At 32.6% G+C, this 13,292-nt stretch overlaps 1 protein-coding gene across 5 annotated transcripts in view; it reads right to left on the minus strand.

Annotated features, from left to right (window-relative positions):
• Positions 1–1,425: 1,425 nt before the first annotated feature.
• The window catches only part of ARHGAP12 (Rho GTPase activating protein 12), a 128,536-nt gene continuing 116,669 nt past the window's right edge, over positions 1,426–13,292 (minus strand). For all 5 annotated transcript variants that reach the window (XM_016196317.2, XM_016196316.2, XM_016196318.2 and 2 more), the window contains 8 exons: positions 12,501–12,599; positions 9,501–9,603; positions 7,443–7,550; positions 5,732–5,830; positions 4,376–4,453; positions 4,136–4,270; positions 3,819–3,921; positions 1,426–2,964 (listed from right to left, as the gene is read on the minus strand). In XM_016196317.2, the coding sequence (XP_016051803.2) occupies positions 2,790–2,964; positions 3,819–3,921; positions 4,136–4,270; positions 4,376–4,453; positions 5,732–5,830; positions 7,443–7,550; positions 9,501–9,603; positions 12,501–12,599 (900 nt within the window). In that variant the 3' untranslated portion in view covers positions 1,426–2,789. The remainder of the gene's footprint in view (positions 2,965–3,818; positions 3,922–4,135; positions 4,271–4,375; positions 4,454–5,731; positions 5,831–7,442; positions 7,551–9,500; positions 9,604–12,500; positions 12,600–13,292) is intronic.

The raw sequence follows: 13,292 nt of genomic DNA on the forward strand, positions 1-13,292 counted from the left end.
GTAGTATAAAGGTCTCCAAGTCTCTGCCCTTACTATTATTGAATTTTTATTTGTATGAAAGCAGTGGCGCACACACATGCATTTACATAAACATGTGTATAGATGTGTATATAACATGTCTGCCTAAGCCTCAAGTTTTACTGAATTATTCCACTTGTGCTTTTCACATAAGAAAGAGATATCTATAGATTTGCCTCTCTCTTTTTAAAACATAATATCATTTTTTCAGAGATATTTCATAATTAACTTTTTTGAGTGAAAGGTAAAATTTCCTACTGCTTTAAAATTTAAAATATTGCCGGCCGGGCGTGGCTCAGCGGTTGAGCATCGACCTAGGATCCAGGCAATTGGGGTTCGATTCCCGGTCAGGGCACATGCCCGGGTTGCGGGCTTGATCCCCAGTCCGGGGTGTGCAGGAGGCAGCTGATCAATGAATCTCTCATCATTGATGTTTCTATCTCTCTCTCCCTCTCCTTTCCTGTCTCTGAAATCAATAAAGATATATTTAATAAATAAATTTTAAAATATTTTTCTTTTAACTGGAATGTAATAACATATTTGAACATGTTTTTCCTTCAATTTCCAACTACTTTTTTTATGACATGCTGAAGTAAATTAAGTAAATGAAATTCCATTGACAATTTATTTCAGCCTTTAATATATTTTCTACTAAAACTCAAGCTGTTGAAACAAAATATATTACTGGTTTTGTTATTACAAGTGAGAAATTTTAATTCACAAAGGATGAAAACACAAGACACTGATCTTATTATACATACAATATTACAATAAACCGATCAGCTATAGACTAAAAAACATTTAAGACTTCACATACACACATATGTACTTTGAAAGAAGAAACACAGGACAATATTAATCACTGATATGCCCATAATGACTGAGAGAAAGAACATCACTGATGGGAGTCTAATTGTTTGCCTGGCACACAATCACTATACAGGCCAGTCCTAAATCACGTTGTACTGTTAAGGATATCTTTAGGCAAATATAAACATTCTCATTTGGGGGTTTATTCTCTCTGCCCAAAACAATTTGCCTTCCCATAGCTATCACATAACTTGGTTTGTCATCAGTTTAATAAGATCACAACAGTAGTTTTACCACAAAACTCAGGTGAGAGGTTTTTAGACAGATCATACAAAATATTTGTTCCTAAGGAAGGCAAGCTATAAATTATAAATGCAACTCTAAGAAAAAGAGACTTGGTTACAAATCATTCACCTTCAAATATTGATGAAGAAATAAAAAATGAAGATATTGGCATGGAGCTAGTAGAAAATATGTAAAATGAGAAAAATATATTTGCCGCAGAAAATATTAGACTTAGTTTATTTTTAAATGAGGTATAGCAATATATGCAAAAACAAAAAAATTAGAAACCAAAATAAACATCTCCAATGGAAAAAAATTTCTAAACCTCTTATAGTTTTCTTTATTCAGATTAGACATTTCATATACAGCAGTTAATCTAGAAAAATACATTTTAAAAAATTTTCAACAGACCATGCTCTCTGTAACAAAACCTTCCAAACCCCGTTTTATTATACAAATCAATCTACATTAGTAATGTAAGAAGAAATTCTCAAATTTAGTAATGTCATTTTCGGACATCCATCTAATTTACATATAGGTTTCCACTATTCATACTGCAGTTAGAATTCGGTAATAAATTGTTTTGCAATGTATTCTGTACATATTAAATAACCTAAAGGCTCCACTTGTAGTGCATTTACCATTTAGAAAGTCTATTCAGTATTTTTCCAGTACCATTTGCATTACAGTGATTTGCCTGTAAATGTAATTAAAATCTAAAAGTACGTAGTTAACTTTATCAAATAACGACCTATTTTGGGAGGAAACCTAATATTCACAGAAAAGATTACCAATATCATGATTAGAAATATAGGCTTAGAATGTACTCTGAGGCTATACAACACTTTACACATAAGCTGAAGGACATTAAGTCTTCAGCCTATATTTACATAAAATAATGTCTCTTTCCACAGGATCATACCAAGAACTCAGTATGGCACTAGATATAATTAGGATTGTTAGCTAAATCAGTGTAGCACAGACAGCCCCCAAATACTCTGAACTGACCTATGCTAAATTAAACTCCAGTATATCACAGTGTTTTTATGTAATATTAGTGTGCTGCCCAAACAAGCAACTAAGATATCCCATAAGGATGCTGTGCAATACAGCAAAAAACAGCAAGCCCCCGTCAAGGAATTTTATCTGGTTTATAATAAATTTTAGCACTTAGACTGCACTACATGCAAATACCCTGAAAAAGAAATACACAGGTATCAAAACAGATACACTTCATTTTGTCTAAAATGCCCAGGAGCGATTTCAAAATAACTGATAGTAAGTGTTGTTCTATCAATTAATGAACCTAACAAATCATGAGAAGAAGTCCTACATTATCCAGTTTGAGGAGGGAAAATGTAGTTTTCTTAACAAATTATCCAGTGTATATGACTGGTTAGAATTGCAAGTTTTATTTTTACTGAAATTCAGAGTATGAAATGCATACATTCAGGATAAAATTAATCCAAAATTATACACAGTTATATCACCTTGCATCAAAGCAGCAAATATGAGGGCCTAATACCCACCTTGATTCTTCCATTCCCTTCTAATCCCTCAAAAAAGTGCAAAATCAAAGAGTCACTGCTTGGTCCAAAAACAAAATACAACATGTATAAGGATTTGAAATCTGATGGAATCCAGCTCCTATTCTATAGGTTGTCTTCAATAAGAAATCAACGTCCGAAGATGGAATTTATTTCCAGAAGAATTAATTCTACAATCTGGTTTTGGTAGACAGTATGAACTGCAATATTACCAGTCTCTTTTTCTGGCTTTAACAGAGTGGGACCAAAAACAATTGCTATACTCTGATAGGTCATTCTGTTTTTTTCTCCATTTTCTATAACCCTAAGGGGGGGGGGGGGGGAAATAAATTGTTAAAAGAGAAAATCTTAGAAAGAGAGGTAAATTCTTCAAACTGTATTATAAACATAAACAGTCTGCATTTAAAAATGAGAAATAATGCTCATTTTCCAAAGGTACATATAAACTATTTAGCCAAGTAGAATTCAGTCCAAATGCCATGTGAAGCTCTCTTCTGGATAAACACAGCTAGAAGGTATAATTAAACATATTCTAACAAACTTAAATGTGAAATTTTAGCTTAGCATTTAAAGTAAGACAAACTTAAATATGAGTTACCATTCAGGTAACAATGATTAACTCCACTAGGTTGACAGGGGGGAAATTTCATTAGGGCACAGAGCTTAAACTTTCAATTTTACTCATTTTATGTGTGTGTTTTTTTAAAATCTCTCTCACTGAGTCATTTATTTTAGTATTCTAGTGGTCCTTCTTTTAGAAGGAAAAAAATCAGTTATTAAGGTAGCTATACAGTAACTCAGAGCAATGATGGCTTTATTTTAAGGTGATTCAACAGACTTCATTTAATAACCAATTTCATCTTCATATTAACTTTAGCAATAATTTTTGAATACCTACCACATGCTTGCTAGGCATTACTTCACACATAATATCTACTTTAATGTATTCTTTATACTAAACCATTTTACTTATGAGGAATTGAGGCTCAAAGGAGCTATCTTTTCCAAACTGCAAAGACAGTAAGTAGCATAGCTGGGATCTGAACCTGATTCTGAGTGCCCTGGCCCCATGGGTACACTATACCATATCTCACAACTGTGCAGTTCTTATTTTTTGTTTTTCTAATTACTATTTCTCTTTTATGCTAAAACTTTTACCTTTTGAGATGTCTAAAAAGGATCTGCATTGTATCTTGATTTGGCTTTGGCAACTGTTTGATCAGGTCCTTAACAGCAGCAACTCGCTGTCTTGGTTCTTGCTCTGAAAAAAGATAGTAACTAGAACTACTGCATGAAACTGAAAGCAGTGACATAGCTTAGAACCTGATATTTCGTGATACACAGTGACATCTGGTGGTCACATTTATAATTTCTGGAGTAAAACAACCTGTTAAAACTTAAGAGAGAATGTAGTGACATTCTGTAGAGAGGATTTTCAACATCTAGGAAAAAAAGGAGTAGAATTACATACTTACTTATTGCATTCACAAAATCATTAAAGTGATTAAATGTAAAAAGAGGTTCTGGTAATTCTCGAAAAAACATTTTGAGTGCTCCAGTGATGACATGAATATCTTCCCATTTACTATCATTCAAGTTCAATTTCTCATCTGAAAAAAACAGTAGAAATAGAAAAATTTTTTTAATTACTTTAAACTAATTCTAACAGTTCTGAGTGATTATTTTGGATATAACAATAGGGAATATGATCTTACCATGATTGACTGCAAATCTCAGTTTCTGAATCACTGCAAGGTTGCCACTTACTCTGTATATCCCATCAACATCCAAACCTATGAGACAAATAATATATTTATGTTTTAAGTACTTGTTTGCCTCTTCTAAAGATACTCCCATGTTTCCAAATTCTTATTCATTAACATTAGCCTAAATCAAATGGGCAAATACTCTTTTCCTCTTAATGGCTTTTTATAGATACTTGGCAGAGAAAGAGGGGTAGAGATTCACTCTGAATTCTACTTAATATACAGCAATAATTCTGTTTTATCATGTAGACTGTGAACCATCTCAAGGAAATCTTGAAACCATCTCACTCAAGTTGAAATACTAACCATTTAAGATAAACCTCTACAAACACCTGGAAATAGTTCAACAAGAAAACCAATAGATAAAAAATCAGCGCACCCATTTTTTACATACCCTCTTATAATGTAAATGCCATAAGCATTCTCTTGAAAATGTTTGTCATATTAATATGTGCTTGTAATAAACTTAATACAAGCTAGCAACTAAAATAATGATTCCATAAAAACTGATAATTTGATAATTTAGTAATTTATATGTGGAATAGAATCATTAAAATTCACACAATTAAGCTGAAAAATTCAAATATTCATTAAATGATAATGCTGTACACATTAAACAACGCTATTCATTTAACTTAAAATAAAGGCAAGTAGCACGCTGTCTGTACTATCATGTTGACAAGCAGAGTCAAAGAGAGGAGATCCGTAACTGGAGAAATTACAAATTATGCAAATATTTCAATTGTACAAGATGTTTTTGATGATACACAGATATTATGTGATTCGTCAAAATATTAATTTATATAAAACTAGTATATTATAAATACGTTAAAATTAATCAAAATAGAAATTAGTTTCTTATTTTACAGTAAATGACAAAAAGGATTCGATAACTATAGTTGATTTAAGTTTTAAAATCTCATTTTTATTACAAACAGAAAGAACTTTCTTTAGTAAGTAAACATAATCTCATATCTTCTACACTGTCAAATCATTTCTTAATAAACTCAGTTTCACAATCACTAACTTCTTCATTTTAAGCAGATGTCAACTCCAGATGGTTTCTAAGAACACCATATGCTAATCAATCATAAATGTTGAACATTTTAATAGATGCTACACAGGTCTTAATTTAAAACAGGCACAAGCACATAAGTTTTTTGCAAACAAGATACTTTTCTTAACATCTTTGGACTATAAAAAACTTTTGGTTTTATCGCTCAAAATCATAAAAACCCTAGGGATTTTGATGACAAAACAATGGGTTGGTATGCTTAACATTTGAAAACAAAATCATTTTCTTACCATATTCTTCAACATATTCGATGCATAATTTCACAAATTTTGGCACTGTGCCATTCTCTCTCTGACACAGATTAGCAAGATTGGCTCCAAATACCTGATCTGAAAGAGATTTGTTTTTTCAAAATGAATCACTTTGCTAAAATTTAGTTCACAAAACAGCTAAACCATTTGTAGTGCAACAGAAGCCATTGAGTGCATCCAGAATTGCTTACCATGACTTATGCTTTATATGATCTGCACTCTGCTTACCCCTTCCAATTTCACTTCAAACAATTTTCCTTCTTTACTAAATTCCATGAACACCCCCACTTATATTTGCTTGAGAACCTTATTACTTTCTATACCATCTGCAGAGATAAATATTCCCCTAAATTCAGCTCCTTCTCATCTCATCACTCCTGGTCTCAGCTAAATGTCATCTCCACAGGAAAACTCTCTGAACATCCTATCATAACCCACTTCCAGTAACTATTTTATTACGATGTTAGTAGACATTACTTTTAAATTATGTTGTCCATCTCTCATTTTTACATATAAGTTTCATGAGGGCAGGAACCTCACAATTCTTGAACACTTGGCACTTAGTACATACTCAAGCATTAAAACAAGCATATGTATGCCATGCTTGATTTCACAAATATATTTCAAAGACTGTTCTACTAATCTTTCAACTCAAAAGTTCCGCAATGCCACATTTGTGCTAGGCATTCAAGAAAACAAACAAACAAAATATCTGAAGTGATGAATAACAACATAAAACGGCAACAGTTTATATTTTTTAATGACAAGGCCTGGTGAAGAAATTAGCAGCTGTTTCAATTCATTTATTTGTCAGGCTTTTAAGGTTCTAAACTCAAAATGTTAAATTCATATGCATTATCTGGGAATACTTGTTTGTCTATAATTCTTAAAGTTGCTAATCTGAATCCCTTAATTAGCTGGACTCTTTCTAGAAGTTTTAAATATCTTTTTAAGGAAATCCATTTGTTTTTTTTAATTTAAATACTTCGCAAAGAGATGTTTCAGTGATGATTTTTGTCAGAAACATCATAATTAGAGACAAACATATATTTTACACATATCCTTTACCTATATCTTTATTTACAAATAACTATCACTGTTTTGAGTTATGTATTTAAAAACTTACCTTTGGAATTAAACATGTTTGTAAGAACTAAAGGTATATGCAAGTATATTGTATATATTGTTTAAATCATATTGTGTGATTTTTAAAGAATGCTTTCTTGCTGTGCACTATGGTGTTTTTAATTAAATAACAAATATAAATTACGGAAAAACACCTTACACTAATTTTTAAACTACCTTAAATGAGAACTGAAGACAAACAAGAATAAAATTGCTTGTTCACTATTTTTCTTCTTTCTACTGTGTTAATGATTGTTTATTCAACATTTCTTCTGAGCTGTGCATCTCAAAACTGAAATCTTCTAAAAATGTGTTGTTCCTCTGGTACAGGGGTGCTAAAAACTTAGTTTGGTGTTTATGTCTGCTCAACACTTTAGTTAAAATAAACTCTTAATGTGGATTAAAAAAATATATTTTAATTACGCAAATGTATTTTAATCACTGAACCTAAAAATGTTCTTATTCCTTACTTATAAAGTAAGTTTGGAAATTTTTCAGTTTATTTAAAATGTCTTATTTCTTATTTTGGCCAAAGTTCATTATTATAAACATCACTTCTACCTACCTTTAATATAACCTTTTTCACGAACAGCTTGCAAAGTGGGGCGCCGTGTAAGAAACTTCTTTAAGTTTTTCTTGGTTTTTTTCTGTTCTGAAGGATCGATGCTAGACACTTTTGTGGTTTAAAACAAACAGATATCAAGCATTTCATAAAATAAAAACCTTTATGAAAAAGTTTTTCCAGCTAACACTAAAAATATATTAATCTCATATATAAAAATCACAGTATAAATTCAGTTATTCTAACTTTAATATGGTTTAAGAGTAACATGCAAGGAATCAAACTAACACAGATCCTACTTCAAAGTGATAAACCAAAACATTCCATTTTTATCACTAAGCACTGACCACAAACTGTACCTTCTTTGGCATGTATATCAAAGCATTCCTAAGTTTTCCTAATTTACATTCACTATTTCACAAAGAATACAGCTTATCTTCTTCAACTATCCATCAGTTTTAGAAAGTAAAAAAAGGCAAGCAAAAAAATCGTAAAATATAAACAAAATAATTCTTATTTTTCCCTATCCTTACTGAACTAGGAAGAAAGAGAGAGAACTATCATAATTATTTATAGTTTAGGCTAAGCCTCATCATGATTATCTGTACTCTGAACTAAAATACTCTGGAAAATGTTCTATACTGCCTTTACTACTGTTTTTTTTTTCCTTTTATTTTTTAATTAAATTTATTGGGGTGACAATGGTTAATATGAACATATAGGTTTCAGGTGTGGGTTTCCATGTTTCAACATCTATATATTGCTCTGTGTGCCCACCACCCAAAGTCATATCTTCTGCTGTCACCATATATTAAGATCCCCTTCACCCCACCCCCACCCCCTTCCCTCTGGCAACTCCACGAGTTTCAGTTTTATATCCGCATATGAGTGAAGTCATATTATTATTAGCTTTTTCTGACTGACTTATTTCACTTAGCATAATATTCTCAAGGGCCACTCATGTTGTCGCAAATGGCAGTATTTCATCTTTTCTTTTTCGATTACAATAACAATTTGAAAAGTAAATTTCTTCAAAAATAACATCTGAGGAAACAGTATATTCGTAAAGAATTACAATAATAAAATGTTATTTGTTTACACTGTTTTATGGTAACAATCAATGTCAGTAATAGGCCTAAACTTCATTGGAATATGAGAGAATAAAAGAACTGATTTTCTAATCATTCAGTTAATTTGAAGGCTAAAAAAATTCTCAGTTACACGTGGATTTGTTAAAATAGACTTCCCAAAGTTCAGAGTCATAGCTAATGGCCTATTTAAACAATGTAATTCCCAAGGGGCCTGCATTAGACAACGCTAGTCTTAAAATTGCTGGCTTTAGCTCTGGTTCTCTATGTACATATGATCTGGAGATATGAACGCATGCCACTGTACTTGCACAGACATATCCTAGCCCAGGGATGGCTGCCTGGTGTCCAGTATAGAACTATGGTGTATATCCCCATGACTTTTGACTCTTTAAAGTGTAAGATTCACCCAGCCAGGTGTGGCTCAGTGGTTGAGCATCGACCTAGGATCCAGGCGATCGGGGTTCGATTCCCAGTCAGGGCACATGCCCGGGTTGTGGACTTGATCCCCAGTTGGGGGCATGCAGGAGGCAGCCGATCAATGACTCTCTCATCATTGATGTTTTTAACTCTCTCTCCCTCTCCTCTCTCTGAAATCAATAAAGATATATTTAAAAAATAAAGTGTAAGATTCTATCTAGAATCATAATCAGTATCTATATATTTTTAAATCAATAAAGTTCAGGTTCCTAGAGACCTCAAAAGTAGTTCATCCTAATACATTTTTTTCTCTTTAAGTATCACAGTATCTCAAAATTAATATGATGCTCTAGGGATGCATACAATGAGGTTGAAAAATAACAGTAAGTTAACAAGGAGAGTATCACAACATTGAAATTGCAAGTTGTTAATCTTACAGCTTTCTTATAACATTAGAGATTTCACTCAGCTTTTACATATTTATTTAACACCTTTGAAAAGCAAAGGAATAAAGCTCATTCAAACCACTAGCCAAACAGAAAGAATAACTTACAACGAAGTTTTCTAGGATCCTTATGGTCCTTTTCTTTATCATGCTTTTCTATTCCTGGTGAATCTGGCATCTCCTCTTCAATTGCTTCATCAGTTTCTACTGTCTAGGGGTTAGAGGTTTCCCAAACATGCATTACTTTTGATATTACTTTAGACATAATAGCATAATTTTCAGAATAATCAGTGATTGACTCTTCCAAATGGTTTTAGGGGACCAATTAGCATAGAACAGGTATGATTTCGATATTTGATAAATCATTTAAAATATTATTTTTTCTCCTTAGATGGTATAAATTCTGAATTTCCAAAAAGAAAAAATTACTGATAATTCACAGGCCAATGGATTTATACTGATGATGAAACAATCTTGCCTCATTTTAATCAACTGCATATGAGTAACAGTAATAACAGTTAAAACGTCAGGTTATAATCTATGGTGCTAGGACAGGATGACACTACATTCTGAGAAAACAGCAAAAGATAATTACACTTTGTGTCAATAGTTAATCATTACTCACAGACTCATGGATGTTAGGAATGGAAATAAATCCTAGAGATCCTAATCTACAGTGTAACCATAATCACTTATATAGGTTAAAAAGCTGGACTTAGTTCTCAAAGTCAACCTAGCTTTTGCCTTTCACACTGAGGTCTTTATTCCACAGAGAATTTATTTTTGTGTATCGTGTAGGGAAAGGCTCAGATTTTTTCTTGGATATCCAGTTGACCCAGGACAATTTACTAAAAAGTTTATTCTTACTGACTAGTCTAGAGTGCTCTATCTGGCATAAAGTACCCAAAAGTACGAGTGTCTGTTCCACAGGTCTTTGTATCTATCCCAGTATGGATACAACACTGTATTAATTAATATAGCTTTATGAAGTCTTGACATATGATAGAGCAAGTCCTTGCACTTTCTTCTTCAAGAGTGTCTTGGATATTTTTAGCCCTTTGCATTTCTCTACGAATTTTAGAATAAGCTTCTCAAGTTCTAACAGAAAACCTAATGGGATTTTGAATGAAATTCAAAAATCTCAAATCTATAAACTTATAAAACGTTTGGAAATATACTGTATCTTTACATTTTTGAACCTTTTAATTCATGAACATAATATACTTCTCATTTAATTAGTTTTTCTTCAATGTCTCTTGATAAAGTTTTGTAATTTTCCCTGTAAAGGTGTTGCAGATCTCTTGCTACATTCATTACTTAGTATCTTTTGCCACTTTGTAAACAGTACATATTTTAAAATTTCATAGTCAGTAATACATTCCTCTCTTTTCACTTGGTTTATTCCCTGATCCTATAGGCTTCAATTTAAAAATAAACACACTTTTTCTGCAAGGCCTTCCCTGAACTCTTCATTAGGTTAGTCCCTACTTAAACAGTGTTTTTATAGTATGTTGTATATCCCATACCACCATAAAACTCATCACGTAATTACATGAACTGTTCAGCTGTCTGTCTTCAGTAATCATCTGTCTTTAATGGCAAGCTCCACATAGAGAGGGGAAGCATCTGGCTGCAGGCTGCTATATCCCCCATTCCTAAGGCATGCACCCATTGGTCAAATGAATGCAGCCAGACTCGCTTTCAAGAAATAGTGAGCAGATTACTGTGACTGGAGCTGAAAGCTCATATTGGGTAGAGTAGATGGAACATTTGAAAAGATATATTGGGCTCAGGTTGTTGAATTTTAATAGGAGTCACATAAGGTTTCTAAGCAGGAGAGGACTGTAAAATTGGCATTAAGAATGGATTGGTGGGGCATGACATGAAATAAGGAAAACTGTTTAGGAGGTTACTCTTATCTTAGTATAAACATATAAAGGCCTGTGCATGGTTTCAGAATAAATGGGAAGGAAGGAACATGATTCAGAAATATAATACAGCATTACAAACTATAATGGAAGAATATATACATGGAGAGATGGAAGAAGGGAGGGAGGAAGGCAGAGAGAGAGAGAGAGAGAGAGAGAAAGAGCGAGCGCGAGCGAGCGAGAGAGAGAGAGAGACACACGAGCCATTTGCTAGAAGGGGAAAAGTTAAAGTATACTCAGATTCCAAATCTGGGTGTTTTGAACTGAGTGAATCATAAAATTTTGGAGCTTTCAAGGATACTTAGAGACAATCAAACCCAACCTCTCTATTTTATAAGTGAAACACTGAGGCCCATAGAGGTAGAATACCTTGATAAGATCACAAAACTTATTAATTATGGGGCTTCGCCTATAAATTCTCTGAAAGACATCTTAATCTTTAATAAACCCAATGATTCCCAACCTTTTTCTGTCTCCGTTGGTTTAAAACTATAATACATTCCCCTACGTATTCACTTTCATTTTTGTCGCTGACATACGATCCTTATTTAGGAGCCATGTCCCATATGGTGAGAGGGTAAGAATATAGTCTAAGAAAGTCTATCCCCGAATATAAATCTGAGTTTCCTTTTGGTTGCTATACATATAAGAAGAAATTTATCAGGAACATGAGGGCACTGGTTGGGGGTGGGGTTAGAGATAGGACACCTGAGAACACCTGGGGGCATAGGGGGGCTAGAGAAGTGTCACTAGGAAAAAAACCATGCTAATTAAGAGACTACAGATTCATTCATTTCACAATCTTGCCTAGGACCTGTTTCCACCAAATAGTACTGTTACCAACTCATTCAGTCATTGAATAAATACTATGTACTAAGCACAATGTGACTGTCCCTTCATGAACTATTTCTTTTTAGACCAATGCCTCATGTGGAAATTATTTAAAATAACTTAAAAATTTTAAATAGTTCAACACTATATAAATGAGAATGTTAAATCATTCACCAGCCCCTGGGAATCACTGAAGTGACCATTGTCTTCCCCACTTCTGTCAAAATATATATTAAAAATGTGTTTTTTCACATATAAATTGGAATCTACAGATAAGTAATAAGCAATTAGAAAGCCAGAAAGAAAAGCTGCTCTGAGGTAAAAAAATTTACCGAAGTGAAACACATACCTGATTACTGATAGTAGTACGAAGAACTTTAAACCAATCATTAATAACAGTGTCATTATCAGACTGAATTAGCAGTTCTGTTCCTTGACGGGTTTTAAGCTTTAGAGAAAAAGGGGAGAGGGGAGAGTATGGTTAGTGCTTGCAACCAAATACATGAATACATTCAATTCAATTCAAAGTCTAAAAAACCACCACCAGCCGATTAGATGCCATATATTATATTATGGGATGAAAGGTTTAAGTACTACACAGCAATGGAATAAATATCATTTATTTTAGTATAAAATAATAACAGCTGAATTATTTTATAGAATGTGAAGTTTTTCTCACAATAAATTCTCAGTGAAAATCTAATAATTTAGTGTCCCAAACTCCATTACACAAATGACATAAAACTTGCTGAAATCTAATACACTTTATCATTAAAAAATATGTTCAAGTATCAAAGCCAAACATTTTAATTAGAACTGAAACATAATTCATAAAACCTATTATATTTTTACATAAATCTGAGAAACTTTTTCTCCCTCTGGTTAAAAAATAAATGTAGGAAGAAATGTACAAAGAGTTAGACTTTCATTATTTCCTATTTAATGGCAAATACAATGGCTTAGTACAGAGACCGCACAGATGATATATGTCACAATTCCTATGGGGCAGAAATATTACTAAATTTACTAAACATTACTAAAATGTCAAATCATGAACTAACTCAAGTAAGAATACTACTGTATTATGCTATATGAAGGCAATAACCAATTTATGTATCATTTTCTTTGGTTCAAAGTTTCT

Source organism: Miniopterus natalensis, chromosome 1 (assembly GCF_054644295.1).
Source record: "Miniopterus natalensis isolate mMinNat1 chromosome 1, mMinNat1.hap1, whole genome shotgun sequence".
Lineage (NCBI taxonomy): Eukaryota > Metazoa > Chordata > Mammalia > Chiroptera > Miniopteridae > Miniopterus > Miniopterus natalensis.